This window comes from Cajanus cajan, chromosome 4 (genome assembly GCF_000230855.2).
Source record: "Cajanus cajan strain Asha chromosome 4, NIPB_CcT2T_4, whole genome shotgun sequence".
In the NCBI taxonomy this organism is placed as follows: domain Eukaryota; kingdom Viridiplantae; phylum Streptophyta; class Magnoliopsida; order Fabales; family Fabaceae; genus Cajanus; species Cajanus cajan.
In genome coordinates this window covers 62,228,649-62,251,066 of record NC_138520.1, presented here as the reverse complement: position 1 = coordinate 62,251,066, position 22,418 = coordinate 62,228,649, and the positions used below count along the sequence as shown (strand labels likewise).

Sequence of the window (22,418 nt, the reverse complement as noted above, 5' to 3'; positions counted from 1 at the left end):
TCATACACTTTAAATAAACCAAAATTAGTTCAAGGTTTTTGTGACCTTTGCCTTGTCCTTTCTATTGATATTTGTATTAACTCTTACAACCCTCTCTATTGTTAGATTTCCCTATAATTGACCATATGTCTTCATAGTTGCATTCACTACTGATACACATATCAACAACTATCTTGAATGGTTTTGGCTTATTAATTGCATATAAAGTAGATGTACAACATTTAATATTATGTTGAACATTTGTACTTGATATGGCTCCATCAACAACATTGGCATAAATATTGACATTATTTTGCAAGATTGTCATAGATTGTTGTAATTGTTGCATTCTCTGAAAAGAAAAGAAAAAAGAAGGACATATGGTATAAACTATGGTAAAGCATAAAGTAAATAAAAATCAAAGGACATTTGTCGGGGCATTATCATTGATGTTAACTCTTGAGTTAGCTCTCGCTAATTTTTCCTATAACTCTTTTAGTTTGTTGACTTGATTGACTAACTCATGCAAGTTATTGACTTAACTTATTCATAATTTCATTGGGACTTAATTCAACAAACTCACATTGTGGTTGTACATTTCATCCCTATTTTTATTCATTTCCTCCTTCTTCTACCAATGGTGCTGCAACATTTATAAGTAGGGTAACTTTCTCTACCTTACTTTGAAATTAAAGAAAAATTAAACAAGAGGATGGACATGGGTTTATATACACACACTTGTCTCCATTGATTGAGAGGCCTTTTAGGTGATATCCAAAAGTAAAATCGTGAGAGCTTGAGCCCAAAGCGGACAATATCTCACCAATGTGGAGATATGTGTATATGTGTGGTAACCCCCTCGGTGCACAACAAGTGGTATCAGAGGTCTGAGGTGACCGACTCGACGAGTATGATGGATGGTAGGTGGATCCAAGTTTGGGATCCCTTGTGTCAAAAGTCTTCTTAATGGTGGGTTCATGTGGAAGAGAGGCTTCCCAGTAACATGGAGGGTTAGGAGGCATGTCCCGCTGTCACGAGGGAGCTCATGATCGAGCGGTGGTGCAAGCACTCTAAGCGTGAGTGAGCTCTGTGGGGCCACCATCGGATAATACTCGTAGTTTTCACTGCAAGGGAAGGGGTAAAAACCATGGTCCTTTATTTAAGGGGAGGATTGTTGGGATGCAAGAAAAGTCTCACATTGTTCAAATAAGAGGATGAACATGAGTTTATATACACATACTTGTCTCCATTGATTGAGAGACCTTTTGGGTGATGTCCAAAAGTAAAACTGTGAGGGCTTGAGTCCAAAGCGGACAATATCTCACCAATGTAGAGACATGTGTATATGTGTGTGATAACCCCCTGGTGCTCAACATGGATGATTGGTATCGATTGGTTTACATGTTTGCTATCAATGCATGGTGTTTTCTCTTGTAATGAATGAATGATAATGGATAATAAAGGAGTTTGAATTGATATAATGGAATTTGGGTAATGGAGTTTTGAGATTTTACGGAGTATATTTTTAAATTAAAACTTTTAAAGATTCTTTGCATGGGTAACCTCATTCAATGAATCACATATATATTACTAAAAATTCATACAAGGTCTTAATGACAACCTTTGTAGCATGTTTTACAAAAATTAATATTTTAATCAAAAAGCCTTTAGAAGTACTTTATTAACCACCAACACCGAAGAAGATGATACCTCTACTTAATCCCATGTATAGTTGTCGGTGCTTCAAGTAGTAGGGTTTTATGTGATGAAACAAAACCCACATATACAATTTTAAATGAAGACAACATGTCCTTTTGTAGATTGTTCCAATATCATCTTAATTTATTATTGGACTTGAACATTGCATGTCTAAAAGTATCAATTTAATTAATCTATCTTAATTAAATAATCTTTTGTCAAATAACAAAATCAAATATTTTTTAATTAATTATTAAATTAAGTCATATTTGATATAATCAATTATTTAAAATATTAATAAACTTTGTATGTGATCCTATAAATTCTTATTTAATATACAATAATGTTATATCTAATATAATATTAAACTTATAAATAGTAATTGAAATCTAGCAATGCATCACTATTACTCAAGCAATGAGAAAGTTAGGTGATTTGGTTTCAACCTTGAGCAACCAAAATATTGGAGAAGACAATGCCTTTTTTTTTTCTATATTGATTGAACATGAGACATAAAAATATCATTCTTATTAAGTTCGATATATCATATATTTCCTGATATTCGAGTAGACGTCCTATTATAAACAAACACAATATGATCCTAATGGCTCATTTTTGTGTGATCATGCATATTCACTTTTCGATCTATCAAGATACCAAAGAGATTACTTTTATTATATAAGAAGGATGAATTAATCTTGTGTTTACCACTCATATCCCTCAACATAATTCATTATTGAGTTAACACTTATCTTTACAAATATCTTGTTACAAATATCGTTTAATAGTTTTAAATCTTACAAATCCCACATATAGGAATCATTCAATCAAAGAAAGAAGATGAAGTATCATATCTACAAAAAAAAATTATTGGTTTAATATCAGTTCAATTGGTTAATTTCTTTTAAATTAAATAAATAAAGGAAATTAAGTTTTTTTTTAATTTTGTTTTCAAAATATGAAACAAGATAAAAAGACACGAAAAAATATTAAGTAATTCAATAGATCAAGAATGATTAAGTATTAGCTATAATTCCCTCGATTAAGATCAAAAGAAGAAATTTAACAAGTCTTTTAAGAAAAATAATAATAGAATCATATTTTGAACACAAGAAATTAGAACATGACTGAATGTCATAATTTAAAGAGAAAAAAATTAAAAACATTCATGATCACTTAAAATAATTTAGACAAAAATACGAATTACGATTATAAGAATAATGGTAGTTAATATAAAAAGAAGAAGAAAAAAAAAACTACCATCTATCCTACAACAAATACATACCAAGCATCACTTGTTGTTTTTTAATACATACAAAACAATTTTTATTTTAAATACACCTATTATGAGGATGACATGTCTTAAACAACATGCTTTAGGTGATTGTCACGTGACTCTCTTGAGTTAAAGGCTTGTGTGGCGCAAGCATTAAATTACCATTGATTAGAATCACTCATCAATCATCATCCAACCTTGGTGACCTATTACAGACTTAACCACATTTATAAGGATTCCAACCCCCAACCCATACCCGTCAAATCATTATTTACATAGTAATAAATAAATAAGTTAAACACATTCGTCAATATGCATATTTTTTTATTTCACTCCGAAATGATGTGAAAGAATAATCTTTCTTATTTTAACCTCAATGACGGATTAGAAATTTAGAATCCACTTTGTTTATTTAATCCAAATTATTGTTCCATAAACGTACCGTTAATTTAAAATAAATAAAAAATATTAAAAAGAGTAGGGCATTATTATTTAAACCCTCGTAAAGCGAGAGAGGATGAGTGTTGAGAACGGCAAAAGCCTTTCTTTCATTCACCGCTCTGTTCCTCCGTTCTCACGTGCGTCATCCTATCACCGTCAGTATGTATCACTACCATTACTTTTATTATTATTAATGCTGAAAATATTTTATTTAATAAAAATATTTAAAATTATCGACATTTATTATATTAGTTAATATTATATTTAATATTCAAATTTTAAAATCTTGAATTAAATTTATGTTATAAAAATTGATTAATTTTTAATATTATTTTTTATTATTTAAAAATTTAAAGATAAAATTATTTTAAAAATGGATTATTACTTTTATATATATTATAGATTATTATTATTATAAAATAAAAATTAATTACACTTCTATCATTTTCATTGTGCAAATTCGATTTTCTACTTTTTATGATTTTCATTCTCTGTTTTGATTATAGAAATGTGATCTATTTGTTAATGAGATATCTAAAATAATATTTAACAAAAAATAATGATAACATTAATAGAGTATGATGTTACCATTTCTGTTAAGTACTAAATATTGAATTAATAGATGAATTAAAATTCTACGATTAAAATAATGGGATTAAATTCAAAAAGTATGAAAATTAAATTCCCAAAAAATGAGACAAATAAAAAATAAAAATAAAATAAACAAAAGCTTTGAATCTATTTTAATAATTTTAAATCATTTTCTAATCCAAGTGTTTAATAATTTTTTATTTTATTTCCATTTAATTGTTGATTTTTCTTAAAGGATATTTTATATATTTGTGTTTTAAGATAACATAATTTTTTCAATTAGTATATCTTTATTTTATTTATAATTAACATATATTTATAATAACACTGGAATAAAAATAAAACAGAAAACTTCAAAATTATTATATGGGAATAAATGTATACAGTATACTACATATTTTAACATAAATTCACAAAGACATGCGACACAACAGGGTTCGGAAAGCGACAAAAACTGAGAAACCCGGTTGTCAGAAATATCTGCAACACACACAGGAGCAACGTTGTTCGATTATTACCGGAAATAGCCGGTTTTTCTCGAGCCCCAAGGTGTATCATGAGCACCTTCTCTTTGGAGTTTCAAGAAAAAGAAAGAGACTGGAGAAGCCACAGTTACTTGTAGAAAACACTGCACACAGAGAGAGAAAAGAAAAGAAAGACAAATAAATAAATAAAACACTGTGTTGCTTGTGTGCGAGTGAGTGTGTGAGTTTGTGTGCAGTGGTTTCAGATGCGTGTGGAGACCAAACCCCATTCCACACCCCAATTTCTCAAATCAGTTCACTTCACGTATCTCTGTGACAAACTGCGCCACTTTCGCTGCTGCATAAGATCATGATAATTATTATATCCTTTCCTTTCACAGTCACCATCACTTCCACTATTCTTCTCTGCAACTTCCGTCACCTCTTCTGCTCCACTCTCTTTCTCTCTTCTCCTCCTTCATCATCAACTATAACCCTTCTCTTTTTAACTCTCTTCTCTTCACTATGGCTGAGGGCTTCGAGCATTACCATGTCCCACAACAAAGTAGAAGGGACAAGCTGAGAGTTTTTCCTCAGAGCCAACCTGGTTTCGTTGAATCCTCCACTACCCTTCACCCCACTTGTCCAACTTTGCCCTCTCTCTACGACCCTTCACTTATTCCCTCTGATTTGCTAGCTTGTGGCACCCCACAAGGCCACGCTACAAAGGAAGAAGGTTCCAATTTGATGATGGGGTTTGCGGAAGGAGGGGTTGTGAATGGTGACGCAATTCAGTTTATTAACAGTGGTAGCAGCAACAACCCTTTTCTCTACCACCTTCAGAACCTTAGGGAGTTTGGTGATAGCTACAATGATGGGAGTGAGATGATGGTGTTTAAGCCCGAGCCTTTGGCTTTGTCTTTGTCTTCTCACAGTAGCAACACTCACCACCCTTTGGAACTTAATCTTCAGCGATATGGGGGTGTTGTTTATGGCGATAAGGGTGGTGGTGGTGGTGGTTGTGTAGTTCCGGGTTTGGTTGGCGGGAACTGTGAGGTTTTGAGGAATTCAGTTCCACTTGGACCCTTCACGGGTTATGCTTCGATATTGAAGGGATCGAGGTTCTTGAAGCCTGCACATCAATTATTGGAAGAGTTATGTGATGTTGGGGTTCGTGGGGTTTACGCTACCGAGAAGATTATTGCTCCTGATGCATCGTTGATGGAACCTACTCATGAGGGTTTAAGTGCTAGTGGAATTGGTGGGGATGATCCACTCGGAGAATATGGGAATGAGGGCAAGAAGAAGTGTAGATTATTAACCATGCTTGACGAGGTATGTTTATTTTTATTTATTTATTTATTTATGATTTTGGATCTGAGGTATTGTTAATTGAAGATTTTTTTGCTTCATGAAATGGAGTTTCATGTTTGTTGATGTAATTACTATTATTTTTTTTTTGTTTGTGTGTTTCGTTCTGCTAAGTGTTAAGGTTGTTACTGTTTTAGATAAATTTTGTGGAGAGAAATAAATGGATTCTTGGCTAAAGTTTGCCTGGGTTTTTTTGGCCTTAAAAAGTTGAGTCCTAAGTTATCATAAATGTATACTTAATGATTGCATTAAGGGGTTTGGTGGTCACTTCTGTACTAGCATTCGATCTTGTGGATTGCATGAAGGAATCATGTTTATTTATGGTGTGATGTTTTTGTGATTTGTATATGGCTGAGCTTTCATTTATATTCTATTTGCTTTAAGATGCTTGTGTTTCGTGGGATAGATGGCCTCGGTGAATTTGGTTATCTTTTTGGAAAAGTTATTGGGAGGGAATATATGCATGAAGATAGGGGAGTGTAAAGTGCCTGACATGTATAGAAAGATTTTGTAGCAAGGGACTATGTCATCCATATTGGTTTGGGTAATTAATGTGCAATAAAGTGATTGAAGGAATCCATTGGAAAAGATTTATACTCCGAAAAAGTGTGTATTGATATGATCGTGTTATTCTAAGATTTAAGAAACTTACATATGTCAAGGTTTTTTTTAACCTTTATCTACGATTGGCTTTAGGTTGAGATTGGGATTAAAGTAATTCTATGATTGTGTGATTGGGATTTTACTCTAACAATTCTATTAGAATTCCTGATGCGATAATAGTTGCATGATATGTCGTATCGTAGAATATAATGTTTCACTTTATACTTGACAATTATTAATTGCAAATTGATTCTACGAATAAACTGATCTTCGCACATGAAACTGTACTATTCTACAAATAGACATATAGATGTATAAAATGATTTTAAGCCTGTACATGGCTTGTGATGTTTAATTAAAATTAGGATGCAAGTCTTATATATTTTGTAATGAATATTAAAATTTATAATTTTACATTAAATATGAATTAACTTTTTCAAGTATGATGAAACTACAGTGTAAAATTATTTAGATATCATTGTGCCACCACAAATATGTCTCTTGTAAACGATCATAATACCTGTAAGGCATATAGACGTACTATATGGGAGCACAGTGGGCTTATATTGTCAAATGTAGGGTATCAACGTACACATGCATTGTGTCCCGATCAGTTGCTTCAAAGAATAAATATAGCCTTGAAAAGTGAAAAAGGTGATGAATAATAAAATGTTATATATCTACATGTGGCATTAGAGCATGTGACTTGTCATCTTAATTATAAGATTGGTAGTGTTGTACCATTTGGTAGTTGTCATGTTCGTGTAGGCTTTATGGTTTTTCTCTGGTTGGAACCTATTCTTCTTAAGCAGCCATTTTAGCAGAGTTCAATATTTTTTTTTTTTGGAGGAAATACACGGCATAGACATGTTTTGTAGCCCCTTAAATTGATAGCTATTTATTGAAGTTGATATCAAAAAATAGAATAATCCATGCAAGCATTTAAACTCAATATGGAAGTGATCGTGGAATATAAGCAATACCTATTTGGCCAGGCCAACTACTCAATGATAGAATAAGTAATCCATACAAGTTGTCTGATGTGTATAAATCGATATATATATTGGTTTTAATCTTTTGTTGGTAGAAAAGTTGGTCAAAAGACATGATTGAAAGGTGAAAAGAATCGAAGGGAAATGGAATAAGAATATTCACTAGTTCAAATATTGTATTTTCCTTATAAGCTACTAGGAAAATGTTTAATGAACAACACTACTTGGTCCCTACATTTCTTACACCGCAGTTCTTGGACAGGAATTGGTTCCTGCTTGTGGAAGACCCACATATCTGTGGGTCATTGCCCTTATGCACTAATACAATTATAGGATTATTTGGATAAATATTTCCAAAAGCACTTATAAAGAGAAGAAAATAAGAAAAAATGGATTTAAGTCTTTTCATAAGCAATTAGTTTATGCACTAATTTGTAGAAGCTCTTTCATATTAGTTTATACATAGACTGATTTTAGTGTATGAAAAGCTAATTTCATTTTCCTTTCTATTTTCTTCTCCTATAGGTGCTTCTGGAACAGTTTATCAAACATGCCTATAATTATAATTTTACTATATGTTTTCGAAGTGGAAGAAATTGTTTACAATAAGATCAAGATATTACTTTAATCCCAATTTCATTTCAATAATATATAATTATCTTAAAGATTTCTTCCAAATTGATATGGTCAAAACTCTAGTTGTTAGACGCAGTTTTATTTTTGGGCCATTTGACATGCTGAACTGTATCTTGTTTGATATTTTTTTTTCTAGTTTCATGTTATAAATCTTTGCATGGGCAGAATAGTTTACCCTTATAAGGATTAATACTCCAAGCATTACAATTTACCAGCAAGCTCGAACTTCTGAATTTTTAATTTCCTAATATATCATAAAACAAAGTTCACAATTTAATTTTTACTGGACTTCTTCACATCTCCCTATTGTACAAAATGCTTCGAACTTCAACCTATGATTATGGCTTCTGAAATTCAAATTTATTGGATTCAAGGTCTATAAATGTGTGACTTTCTGTCTAAGTTGTTTTATTTGCTTGCTATTTTGATATTCTTTAATTTGTTTGTATTGAGCCTTGTGACGTGTAGATAAGATGTTATTATTAGATGCTATGATGAATAATGATTTCTGTTATGTTGTGTGGAGTTTCACATGTGACTATTACAAATTATGTGCTCCATCTCTATCTTAAGAATGTATAGGTTTATGGGAATGTAACCAACCATGGGTACCAGATTGCTTTTGCCTGATAAAAATAAATGCAATCTTAGCTCTAATTTTTTATTGGATGGTGCATTCCATTGCTTTGTTCTTCTCTACTTTTAGATGGATGATCTGAAATATGAATATATAGAACCAAATTAGAAGTGAAAAGTTGTAGAATTGTATGATTAATTACAAAGCTTCATGTCTTTCTTTTAGTTATAATATGATTGTTAAATTAAATAGTCCCTGCTGCTACTAGCTTTTATTTTAATTGGAATCTGGTGATCTAGTCTTACCTACATAATCACCGAAAATTTCAACATATGATACTAATTATATGAATTCTTCTTTGTGAATCACAAACAGGTTTGCAGGAGGTACAGGCAGTATTACCAACAGATGCATGCAGTAATAACATCATTTGAGTATGTTGCTGGCCTTGGTAATGCAGCCCCATATGCAAGTTTGGCTATAAATGCCATGTCCAAACATTTTAGATGCTTGAAGAATGCTATTACTGACCAGCTGCAGTTCATCAACAAGGCTCCTTTTCAGATAAGCAACAGGAAGGATGAATCTCCAAGGTTTCACAACAGCGATAGGGGCACTTACAGCCAAAGGCCAGGGTTTCTTGAGCACCAACAACCAGTTTGGCGACCTCAACGAGGACTCCCCGAGCGTGCCGTTAGTGTTCTCAGGGCCTGGTTGTTTGAACACTTTCTTCACCCGTAAGCTCTATTTAAAATTTATTAACGCATGTCGAGTAATGACTTGTCCTTGATATAAACTTTAAGGACATGTTGGTTTTTCATTTTTTTTCCTTTCTCACCTCAACAACCTCTACATGAATGTTTACATGTATGGAACCCCTAACCCTTTCATGAGACGGAGTTTATGTTACTCAACTTTGGTTCTCTTGATACAGTTATCCAACTGATACCGACAAGCTAATGTTGGCTAAACAAACTGGTCTATCTCGCAACCAGGTGAAGTTTCTTGTTATAAATCTTCTATTTTACGATAATTGTGATGAGAATCGAACTTTAGTCTTAAGTCTTTGTACATGTACTTCAACTGTCAGCTCTAGGTTGACCCTAATGACCCTAGTGGTTCATCTTATAAATCATTTGATACACTGGTTGACAGATGCCATAAATGTTTAATTGACTATACCTGTGCAACAGGTGTCTAATTGGTTTATTAATGCAAGAGTGAGGCTTTGGAAACCCATGGTGGAAGAAATACACACGCTAGAATCACAGCAAGGTCAAAAACGGCCACATAGGGAAGAACAAAGTAGGAAAAACTTGAATGATCATTTACCTTCAGACAACTCTCTTGTTACCGAGAATCCATCTGCATGCATGGAAAAGTTTCATGATGATGGCCCTTACAAACACCCTAGGAATGAACTTGCAAATATTCAAGTGAGGAATAATCAGGAGCAACTGAATCAGAGTAACACAAGCAATCAGCTAGTGGGTGTTGGAGTGAGCAATAATGGTGTGTCTCTCACACTTGGACTTCACCAAAATCATGGTATTGGGTTGTCTGAGCCATTCAGCATGAGTGCAGCTCAGCGATTTGGTGTTGCCCTTCAGCATGAGGGCTATGCTATAAGTGGTTTTGAATCACATAATCGACATTTTGCAGGACAACTGTTGCATGATTTTGTAGGCTGAAGATATCTTCAATCTACTAACCTTGTTGCTTGGACTTCATTTAATTTGGTATTATATTATACTAACCATATTTCTGTTGCTTTAATCAACCAACAGAAGTTAGGAAAAGGAAAGTGATTGAAATATTGGCCTTCAATGGTACTGCTACTAAGTTTGTGATGATTAACTGGTGTTATTATTAAGCCCTCAAGAAGTTCAAGACTGTAAAGTTATTGTAAATTCATTTTAAGGGGAAAAAATATTGTCATAGGTCTATCCAATTCACCCTTGTGTTGTTGGCCTTTGTCAGCAGCATAAAGCTAAATATTTTTACCCTTTTTGTAATGTTGATCAATCCAGCAAAACGGATTTCAATATGTGATAGTTGAATCTTGTGGACAAGGTTAAATATATATTTCCCTTTCTGGAATGCTCAAGGACTAGTGGTATCCAATATTTGCAGTAGTTTTCTTTTTCTATTTTAATGGAAGCGGAAGCATGCTGCTGATTTTCCCTGCGTGATTCTTGTGGACTATTGTTAGTTATAAAACGATGGCTAAATGACATGTATATTTATTTGATACCGTGCCTAAATTTTAAGGAACTAATTATATGTTTAATTTTTATAATCAAATATTTTTTTTTAACTAAAAGATTTCTTATGAATTTAATTATTCATTTTTATTCATTTTTGTTTTTTGTTTTGTCATGGTTTAGAATGTTAAATAAATTTAAACCATGTGGAAGATAAAATGTAATGAAAATTTATCGTTTTATAAAATTTGATATTGCGGTTTATGTTTCATTGAATTATGGTAATTAATATTAAATAGCTAAACAAAGTGAATTTTAATTACTTATATGAAGTAATTATAATTAAAATGTTGATAAAAAAAGGTATTTGATTTGATAGGTTAAAATTTGCTATAAAAACAATGCGTTAAAAAAAATGGCTCTGCCATGTGAATGGATTCCAAAGGTAAATCATTACTTCAGTAAGTAAATTCAGTCAAATTAATTTGGATGATATGGTTATCAACTTAATTATATTAATTAATCGTTTTAAATTTATCGCATTATATATCAAATTATTTAAGTTTGAACTTTGTTTTTAATATAAAAAAATATTTTTTAATCTCATGATTGATTGAAAGCAAAATTAAAGACAATCAAGATAAAGCTTTTAGTATCATTTGATTTTATGATGTTTTAGTATCATTTGATTTTAGGATTATTACTTTGGTTATTGAATTTGTTTAAAAATTTTAATTAGATTTTAAATTAAAAAAATTTAATTAAGTTTATTTTTTGTAATATATATAGACTGTGGCATTAGAAATTTATTTACTATATGTGAAAATTTCATATATTTATATTCCCATTTTAACGATTACATTAAGTTATTATTCCATAATATTATTCTACCGGTTAAAACTTTTTTATAATTAACCTTTTTAGTCAAAAGAATTCTAAAATAACGAGATAGTTAATTTTACTCATTAAAATTTTTTTATTAAACTTTTTATATGTGTTAGTTAATAGAGTTTCATAAGACATTTTATCATATGAGCTATATATTTAGTACTACCAAATGATTTAGATGAGTTATGAAGATCATCATTTATCTCTACTTTTTCTTTATTTGTTATAGGTAGATGTTGGCTTTCTCATTCTCTAAACTATTATTGTTTAGATTTTTCCAAGTGGTTATTAAGGTTTTCTTCTTCTTTGTAGTTGACAACCTTTTTCTCAATATGGTACATTTAACCTTTATATCTTTTGGTTTCTTACATTCAAAGCATAGGATCCCACTCTTTGATAGATAGACTTTTTGAACTTGTTTTTCTTCCTTCTTGGTTGGAAGCTTTTTATCTTTCGTTCTTTTTCAGCATCTTTTTGAATTTCTTGGGAATATGAGAGATCTCATCACTTATAGATTCTTCAAAATCCTATTTTGAAGTAGAAAATTCATAATGCACCTTGAGAGTCTTTCCCTTTTCCTTCTTTTGACTTGGTTCACCTATTTTAAAGACTACAAACTCAGTTTTTATTTAACCTCTTTTAAATATATGAATTTCGTGCACCCTTAAAGCTCTTAAAAGCTCATCAAGAGTGAGAGTTTTATAAGATCACGAGTTTCAGAGATAATTGTTATCTTAGGTTTCAAGAATTTAGGTTGATTATCTAAGATCTTCTAATTATTTTGGTCTATAATGAACTCAATGCTCAAGGACTTCATACCATTGAGAAGTGTTTGAAAGTTGACAAACATTTCATCAATATTTTTAGTTTCCTCATGATGAACAACTTCTAAATATTTTTAGTTTCCTCATGATGAACAACTTCTAGTGTTTCTAAAAGGTGGCAACATGTCTCAATTAATCATCTCCAGTCCTCTCATGAGTAACTTTTGTTAAAATACGCAAAATGTTGACATTAGAGACTATGGCTAAACATTGGCGAAACATCTTACTTAGGAAAAACATAATGCTTAGAATTAGATGTATGTTTGATTGGGCAAATGCTTGTGGGAGATTGTTAGAGTTAGCCCTAGTGGTCAATCTTTATTTGTATTGTGACTTTGATAAAGACATTTAAGTTATCATGTTAGTTGTTGTTTGTATAAGTATAATAATGTTCTTAGAATAATATATTCATTCAAAGATATATCAGATGTGAATGATTGTGATATTTTTTGAACAAAAAATGTTATTATGAAATCATCAATAGGAAAATATTATTGTTAACTAGGACAACAAGAATACATTATAACTATGATGTGAATTGACTAATGACCACATCTCTCAAGTCATGGATATGAAATATCAAGTCAAATACACATGCATAAATATTAGGAGTGAATATTTATAATGGATGGACCTGTTACAAGAAAGCTTCATAATAAGTTATGCAAGTGTCATAAGGGTTTCTCATAATGACCATAGTAAAGTAGTCATTTGACTTGAAATCACTACAATTCCTATGTAGCAGTTGTAGGATTTGATGCTATCAAATGTTATCTATAATAGGATAATTATAAAGGTAATTAATTGGGTATGCAATGAATCATGTGGAGGTATGAGTGATGTAGAAATGAGTCTTCCTTCTTACATAACAAGATTTGTGTTTGTGGTTTCTCGATAGAGTGAGACCTGAAGTATGTGTGGTCACTTAGGAATAAGCCAATATGAGATATTGGACTTATTCGTGCTTGAATGTTTATTTGGGTATCAAGAAATGCATGATTGGACTTATCGAGAATGACATTCTTATGTCGCATGTTCAATAAAACGTGTAATAGCCTGAACACACTAAAATGAGAGAATCCATAAGTTTGTATAAGTGTGAGATTGTATAGTTGAGGAAGGTTCTAATCAGTGAAGGATTCTAACCAATGAAAAATTGCGTGAAGTGTCATTTTATGAAGTTTTAAGGAGTGAAACTGCTAAGACATCAAATCTAAGAGTTGTTACAAAAGGTATATAGATGAAGAGAAAAATTACCTATAGTGATTATGGTTGCGAAAGTTTGAAATTACATCATCAGATTTTTCTCATTAATTTGGTGGTAATGATGCATTGCTAGATGCTAATATTTATTTATATTATTTAATATTGTTATATTTAAATATTATTGTCAATTTAGTGAGAACTTATGAGATCACATACAAAATAAATGTTTAGAGCAAAGTTGTTAAATTAAATATGATTTACTTAAATGAATAGGATATGGGACTTGTATTATACAAACCTAACAAGAAGGTAAATTAGGTTAACAATAGTTTATTAATAGATAGGTTACCTATTCTTGAATGTGCATCCATCTAAGAGAAATAGAGAAAATCACTTAGAGTTTTGTGTCGTCTCACAAAACCTAATTGTGTTCACCCCATGATTGACATCAAAACCCTACTTCTGCGTTGCTTGCATGGATTAACTAGAAGTACCATATCCTTTGGTGTTGATGATTAGAAGGAAACAAGTTATTCATCCTTCAACCAAGGAAATGACCTTCTAAGAACGACATAAAGTGCATTTCAAAGGTAAAACTCCTAATCCTTAGTATGGTTTTTGCGTTTAATGTGATTTGTGGGAAAAAGATTATTAAAGAAATTGTTTTTGAAAAAATTTACCACGTGAAACCTCAAAAACTTTGATGACATCACACATTTCCTTTATAGTCTTGTGGCTTCAAAACTTGTTATACTTTGTACTTGATAAAGAGAAAACTATAATATATCTAGCTTTGGAATTAAGCTACAACATATTATAGTTTTCCTAAGTATATTAACTTTATGGTTTAAGAACATGTATAACCACATATGTCTTGATCTTTTATATCTTGTATAGAGTGGACTTAATGAACATTTTCATTTTGTCTTTCTAATAAGGATCATCACCATTAAAAAACAGGGGGTCAAGTAAGAAAAACACTTTTAGGCAAAACCTATCCATTTGGGCTATCTATCTTTGAATCTTTTCCTTTAACAGTTGTTAAGATGCTTAACTCCTTAGAGGTTGAGCTCTAATACCAAAATGTTAGGAAAGAATTACAATAGAAGGAGTTGAATAGTATCTTACACTTTTTCACCAACAAAAAAAAAACTTCCCAATAGACGAAGGTAGTATATGTTAGTCATCTGATATCAAACAAATATAAGAAACTGAAGGAGTTTAAGAGAAGATTAAATCCTAGGTTTATATATTAGTTCATCTTTACCACTAAGACTATTGTCCAATCTTTATTAACAAATTAAGTTCCACTAACACAACTTTGTTTACAATGAGTATTATTTCTCAAGCTACTCTCTTGGCTCAACAAAGCAAACTCTAATATTTTTTTGATACAAAGTCTCTCTAAACTTCAACAATTCAAGTATTCTTTCACAACCTTTTTCTACCTTCCCAACAAATAAGAATGATAGAATGTACAAGAGAGTTAGGTTTATAAAAAAATATATATTAGAAAGTAGGTGCAAAAAAGATATTGAGTATGTAAAAGAATGAAAATCCATAACACATTATCTTAAAGAGTCCTTTGTTATATGTAGTTTCCTATGAGCAAGTGACTGTTGGGTTTTTTTAAAACCTTTTCATTCATCTACTATTGCTTCTGGTTCATCTTCATTTGAGTAAGAACATTTGAATTTATGTGTTAAAGTATTTGATGGCTTGCGTTAAATTGACCACCTTATCAAGTCATATCTAATATGGTAGCAAACAGTGCTTATAGACAAATTTGTATAGAAGTAGGCTTTTTTTTTTTTTTTTTTATCAAGTTGAGGCGGATTTTGTCTTATTATAAGGAAGCTCCCAATGAGAGAGAAGATCAAGTCTTTACTCAACTTTGATAATCCTAAAGTTGCTCATTTTTGTTCTATATGTAGAGAACACAAATCATAATAATACCGATTCATTTACGACAAATATGAGTATGATTTTTTGGATTTTACTTATAATAGATGATAACTTCAAATGGTAATTATTAGATGGTAAACAAATGAACTTATATACATATTCAAAAAACATTTGTTATTAATAAAAAAGAGGGGTACGATTCATCCTTTAAATTAACAATGTAATTCCAATCTTTGAACCTGAGACATCAGCTATAAACTTGAAACCTAGTTATCAATAAATATAGTTAATGTACAAATATTTGCACATTAGAATAAAAAAATAATAGATAACATTATTGTATTATCTTTCATGTATTTGATATAGAACAGTAAGATAAGAATGAATTGTGTTCAAAATTCAAATAAAAAATTATTGTTTTTTCTAAAATTACACAATTTTTTTAAAACGTAACTTTTAGTTTTTTATTTTTACAAATTGTAATTTTTTAACTAAATTATAGTAAATTATTTTTATTTAAGTAATTACTTTTCTTAAAATATCACTAAGAGTTATATATATATATATATATATATATATATATATATATCTAAAATTATAACCATTACTCAGTTTTTTAGAAATATTTCAATAATTTGTTTTTTTTTTATTTAAATACATATATTTTGGTTTTCACTTTTCTTTAACCAATTTTACCCCTTGCTTGATGTTGTATTCACATTTTTATCTTTCTTAATTAATTTCTTTCATTCATTGCCAAATAATCTTCATGAAAATTTTGATTTACACTCATTATTGTGTATTTTTGAAAATTTATAAATCAACTAGTAACGATGACATAACTACAAATAGTTACTTTCATTACCTACAACTACAAGTAAGTACTTTTCGTCTTCTCGTCCTTTTTACAAATCGATTTATCATGATTTTTTTTTATGAATCACAACACACTACATTCTATTTCTTTTTATAACATCGTTACGTTACAAGGTTGCCATGGGTTCATCGCTAAATTCCAAGCCTAAGATCATTAAAGACACTTTTGGTTACATGTTGGAAAATGTTCCGCATTTAGCCCTTGACATTCTAGTATGCCTTAACCTTATGCTTTTTCTCTCTCTCTCGGTATGTCTTTTAATATTAAAATAATATCTTTTATTTGATAAATTAATATATCATTTTTGTGTTTCACAAGCATATTCTAATTTTTTTGTAGAAAAATCCAACTTACTCAATTGTCAAGTAAATTTACATCTATCAACATACATATATCTTATTTTTTCTTCTTATCATTTTGCCAAACCAGATCATTCATACATGTAGGTAGTGAAAGTAACTTTTTGTAATTATGTCATCGTGGCTAGTTGGTTTATAAATTTTTAAAGATATACAATGATGGATGTAAATCAAAATTTTCATGAAGGTTATTTGATTATTAATGAAAGAAAGTAATTAAGAAATATAAAGATGTGAATATGACATCAAACAAGGAATAAAATTGGATAAAGAAAACTGAAAACTAAAACACATATATCTCCTTTATTTATTGTTATATATAATATTTACCTAGACTAAAAGTAAGATAAAATTCCCCTAATTTATTAACACAATAAAATATGATAATTAATTTATTTTATTGTATTGTATTTGTATCTTAACCACGACAAATCTTGAAAATAGACATTGCAAGATAAAAAGAGAAGTGTAAGAAATATAGTAAAAAATCTAATCTAATTATAATGGCTACTTAAATTGTAACAAATTATTTCTACTACAGTACAGGCGAGAGCGGCACTGAACTAGTGGTAGCAAACACGGCACCGTCCAAACTTTGTAAAACCCTAATTCTAATTATCGTTCACACCTAAACCCTTTCACTTTTTCTCTTTTTGTTGTTTTCCTTCACTTCAAGGCTTCACCTTCTCAGGATCAAACCAAAGGACCTGTTGTGTTATTCTCCATCATCTTCACGCCCCTGTTCCTTGTCGAGTGAAGGCCTTCCCATCACCCATGTAACAACAACCCATCCTCTTCTGGGAACCCGCAGTTCGAGGTTTCCTAGGTTAATCCCTCTTCTGGCACTCCGAGGAAAAAAGAAGAACAAGGGTCTTTCATTTGTTTATTTTTTCATTTAAAAATTAGATTTTTGGAGGGTTGGGTATGGAAGCAGCGCGAGTGGGTGTGGCGGTTGAAGGTGGGCATGGAAACAACGTGAAAATGCTGCAGAAGAATCAGCAAACACAAATGGGAACGCTGTCTCAGCTTCTTGCTGGTGGATTAGCAGGTGCATTTGCCAAGACGTGCACTGCTCCACTTGCACGCCTCACCATCCTTTTTCAGGTTATTTGTTTATCTATATATTGCTGTTTAAAAAATGTTATAGTGAATGTGTTTGAATTTGGTGTTCCCTAGCTTGACTTGGATGTGAATTTTGACTTTTGAGGCTTTGGCTTAAATCGGGTATTGGGTTTTGGTTTCTGGTTTAGTTGGTTCACTTGGTTGGTTTTAGTGGGGGAGGCAGAACATGAAGCTTACATTCAATTCTAGTCTACCTTATCGTCTATGCTTATTTTTATAAACTTCTAAAAGATAGTAAAATGAATTAAACTTCTCCCACGAGTTAAAATCAGTTTATGCACTTTAACTTTTATAGAGATTCTCATTTAACTTCTCCAAATGCTGGTTTTAAGGGCAAAGTTTAATTCATTTACCTTTTTATCTTTTTACAAGTGTTAAAGTTTATTCGAACCGCACTTGATTGAAATTCTTTGTTCATAAAGGGTCTATGTTCTTACTGTTGTGTCATTTGAAGGCTGCAAGTGCCAGAGTCATGAATAGTATCTGTTCACTCCAGCGTATCACACTGTTCTTTTTAGATCAGGGAATAGCGCTTTAAGCTTTTGTTAGTTTTTATGTTGTATTTATGTCCAAAGCTTTTCAGTGTTAAGTTGGGAGAAATTGTTAGTTTAAGCTTTGAAGATTAGCATGCATTCTTCAGGGTTCATATGTATTCTTGTTGCCTTGTTTATTTAATCTTATTATTCAGGAATTCTTTCCCACCATCCATTTTATGTTCTGTTCATTTCTTGTCTCCATTTCATCTCTACATATTCAAAGTCAAATTTTGATAATTGCTAGACGGATGATTATTCTTCTGCTAGAAATCATGCATTTCTTGATTGTAAACTTTTTTGAAGTTTTTATCTTCAATGATATTTAGTAACGTCAGTATGTAAGTAATTAATTGATTTCATTGAAAACGTTTAAGTGTATATCCATCATTCTCCTTGTTAAACTCGCTCAGTTCTTTCAACTATTGTTTGTCTTACTCTTTTACACGCCTTGACTTTATCAGGTGCATGGCATGCATTTTGATGTGTCAGCATTGAGCAAGCCTAGCATTTGGGGTGAGGCTTCACGTATTGTCAATGAAGAAGGGTTCAGAGCATTTTGGAAAGGCAATTTGGTGACCATAGCTCATCGTCTCCCTTATTCTGCAGTCAACTTCTATGCTTATGAACGTTACAAGAATGTAACCTCTGATGCCCTTTACATAATATGTATGTGGTCCAGAAGTTGTTGAATGTGTTTCTAAAGTTTGAATCAATTTCATCGTTTCTTTATTGTGTTACAGCTATTACATTTGCTTCTGGGGGAGAATCTTAGAGGAAATACCAGTACAGATCTCCTTGTGCACTTTGTAGGTGGCGGTTTGTCCGGTGTAACAGCTGCTACTGCTACATATCCTTTGGATTTAGTGAGAACACGACTTGCAGCACAGGTAATTACCAATTTTTGTGAGTTGAGAATTTTTGAAACTCAGTTGTTTACATTAGTGGCTACATACACATCAGTTGTTTACATTATTTTAATTGACATTTACTGTTTCATTGAATTTGATCCAATTTGTAATGACTTTCTGTTTGTGGTTTTATTTTTACCGAGAGTTGAGACTAACATGCTTTGTTTCTCTGCAGAGAAGTTCCATATACTACAGGGGCATCTCACATGCTTTTAATACCATTTGTAGAGAAGAGGGGTTCTTGGGTCTCTACAAGGGACTTGGAGCTACATTGTTGGTATGCTCAAGATGTGTTTTCAATTCTTGTTTTTAGCTTCTTTATGTTGATGATCCTGCTATATTTTACAACTGACATAACTACTTGTGTGGTACAGGGTGTTGGGCCCAATATAGCTATAAGCTTTTCTGTCTATGAGGGCTTACGTTCTTTTTGGCAGTCCCGAAGGTGAATGAATATCTGTATTTGCATTGAACTGAGAGTACTTTACGGGGAATGTTACCTCCTCATGTGTGATGTGTATGCTTTGTAAATATTCAGTCTGTTTCTTTAAAATTTAGGCCGGATGATTCTACTGTCATGATCAGTCTTGCTTGTGGCAGCCTTTCAGGAGTTGCAGCATCAACAGGTTGGTGTTATTGATGGTGGCTATATCCAATATCATTTTTTTCAATTCTCAAATGTTTCTTTTAAATATAATTTTAGATAAAAGATTCCATATCCTGTTCTAGATATGATGCATGCTTTTTAATTGAACAAATAATGTTAATTAAGATATGCTTGAATAAATTTGTTCAGGCATTATTTGGTATGATTGTTTGTTTTACGTTTACGATTTTTGAAATTTTTTCTAAAACAAAAAATAATTTTCAGTTTTAAATTTTTGTAGTTTTCAGTTTTCAGATTTTAATACCAAGTCTTAAATCCAAATCATTCCTTCCTATTTCAAACTTGTTTTTTGATGGGGGTGATGGTAGCGGCACTGGCAGTGGTAGCAGCATGGTGGTGATTATTGCATTGGTAATGACAATGACAATAATAGTAATGATGACGGTTACGGTGCTAATTGTTGTGGTGGTTGTGGCAGTGGCTGGTGGAGGTTGCTATGGGACAATGATCATTGGCTTATGGATGTAGTGTGTAGTACCTTTAAAATGAATCAGTTAGGAAGTGTAGTTAACTTGTTTTCTTTGAAAGAATATGTAATTTCTTCAGTATCAATTTTCCCAGGAAGTTATATGGTAGAAGCTATTATTCTCTGATCAATAGCAGTTTCCTCATGTGGCACGAATTTGTGTTTAATTGTTGTCCCTTGCAACATGCAGCAACATTTCCTTTGGATCTTGTAAGGCGCAGGATGCAGTTAGAGGGCGCCGGCCGCCGTGCACGTGTCTATAATAGCAGTTTGTTTGGGACATTCAGGCACATAATTCAGAACGAAGGGGCACGAGGTTTGTATAGAGGCATTTTGCCCGAGTACTACAAGGTTGTTCCCAGCGTGGGCATTGTCTTTATGACATATGAAACATTGAAGATGCTTCTATCTCCAAGAGATTAGCATATATATGATGCTCATGACTTCTTCAGTTTCAATCCTTGGTAGGAAATTTTGTGGTGAATTTTATTGTCGTAGCCATGGGCACATTTTTGTTAATGTATAGGTAGTAGTTATAATTGAGTGAGTGACGTCAATTGTACGTAATTCGAATTTTAGGCTATAGTTATGGGTGGTTAGTGAAATAGCTTTGTTGTAGAAAGCTTGCCACGATTAGGACATTATTTTTCCCGAGACGAGACTTGGAAGTCTCTCTCTATCATTTAATTATCTTGGCCTATGTTGTGGCGGCATCTTTGTTTTGAGAGTAATGTGAGTTATATATTTTCATCATGGAAATGTTAGCAGTGCTCTTCACATGTATTCCAATACACCTTTTTATTAATTAAAATGCATGCAAGATCTACTAATTGGGATTTAGACTTTAGATCTATCAAATTTTTCATGAAGTAAACTTGCATTTATGTTTTCAGCCTACCATACAAATGAGTCAAAAGTAGCATGTTTAGGTCATTCATACATCGGACAACTGGATGGTTAATAGTACATCATCAGGACCTTAGCGTAACTGCCTTCTACGCCCGCAAGTGTATATATATATATATATATATATATATATATATATATTTTAAATAAAAGTATTTTTTCTCTTTTATTAATTTCTTTTACTAAGTCATTTCTCTCTCCTATTAAATTCCTTTTTCAACCTATTTTTCTTTCCTATTAAATTCTTTCTCAAACTTATTTATCTATCTCTTATTAAATTCTTTCTTTAACTCATTTCTCTCTCATCTCTCATGATGCCTCCTCCCTCTCTCTCTGAATAAATAAAAATTAATTAATAGAAAAAAGAAATAACTTAGTAAATGAAGTTAATAAGAGAGAAAAAATATTTTATTTTTTTTAAATTAAATTAAATTACTATAATATCTTTTGTACGAATTAACCAAATCAAAAGAAATGAGTGATATTTTTGTCCTAAAATTGTGGTGTAGGTTGTTAACATACTTCTACTAAAAAATAGGTGGGAGTATATTAGCATTCTTCATATATATATATATACATATATATATATATATATATATATATATATATATATAGTTAATCACCTATACACTGCTAGTGTAAAGTTTTTTTACACTGACAACCAATTATATCTTTTAATTGTGCCATGTCACTATTAAAAGTAAATATGTTTATAGTGACATGACACAATTAAAAGATATAATTGGTAATGTAAATTTTTTTTACACTGACAGTGTATAAGTGATTAACTTATATATATATATATATATATATATATATATATATATATATATATATATATGTAGAGAGAGAGAGGAGGGATTTGTTTATTTCAAGAAGAAATTTATCTATATTAATTCTACTTATAACTTATATATTACAT

At 31.3% G+C, this 22,418-nt stretch overlaps 2 protein-coding genes across 2 annotated transcripts; both read left to right on the top strand.

Moving 5' to 3' along the window:
• Positions 1-4,477: 4,477 nt before the first annotated feature.
• Positions 4,478-10,735, top strand: LOC109815922 (BEL1-like homeodomain protein 9). Its single transcript, XM_020380740.3, has 4 exons — positions 4,478-5,784; positions 9,004-9,365; positions 9,563-9,623; positions 9,822-10,735. Exons 1-4 carry the CDS (start codon positions 4,975-4,977, stop codon positions 10,317-10,319), a joined length of 1,731 nt encoding a protein of 576 aa, XP_020236329.1. The 5' UTR covers positions 4,478-4,974; the 3' UTR covers positions 10,320-10,735.
• Positions 10,736-17,445: 6,710 nt separating this feature from the next.
• LOC109815921 (uncharacterized) lies at positions 17,446-21,430 on the top strand. The gene is made up of 7 exons (XM_020380739.3): positions 17,446-17,995; positions 19,011-19,187; positions 19,290-19,436; positions 19,633-19,734; positions 19,832-19,902; positions 20,016-20,083; positions 20,781-21,430. Exons 1-7 carry the CDS (start codon positions 17,816-17,818, stop codon positions 21,011-21,013), a joined length of 978 nt encoding a protein of 325 aa, XP_020236328.2. The 5' UTR covers positions 17,446-17,815; the 3' UTR covers positions 21,014-21,430.
• The last annotated feature ends 988 nt before the right edge of the window (positions 21,431-22,418 follow it).

Bases quoted from the DNA above. Each gene is read 5' to 3' on its own strand.
- LOC109815922 (XM_020380740.3), top strand. From the start codon at position 4,975: ATGGCTGAGGGCTTCGAGCATTACCATGTCCCACAACAAAGTAGAAGG. The intron at 5,785-9,003 runs GTATGTTTATTT...AATCACAAACAG, and splicing joins TATTAACCATGCTTGACGAG to GTTTGCAGGAGGTACAGGCA. The intron at 9,624-9,821 runs GTGAAGTTTCTT...CCTGTGCAACAG, and splicing joins CTGGTCTATCTCGCAACCAG to GTGTCTAATTGGTTTATTAA.
- LOC109815921 (XM_020380739.3), top strand. From the start codon at position 17,816: ATGGAAGCAGCGCGAGTGGGTGTGGCGGTTGAAGGTGGGCATGGAAAC. The intron at 19,735-19,831 runs GTATGCTCAAGA...TGTGTGGTACAG, and splicing joins GACTTGGAGCTACATTGTTG to GGTGTTGGGCCCAATATAGC. The intron at 19,903-20,015 runs GTGAATGAATAT...TTTAAAATTTAG, and splicing joins TCTTTTTGGCAGTCCCGAAG to GCCGGATGATTCTACTGTCA.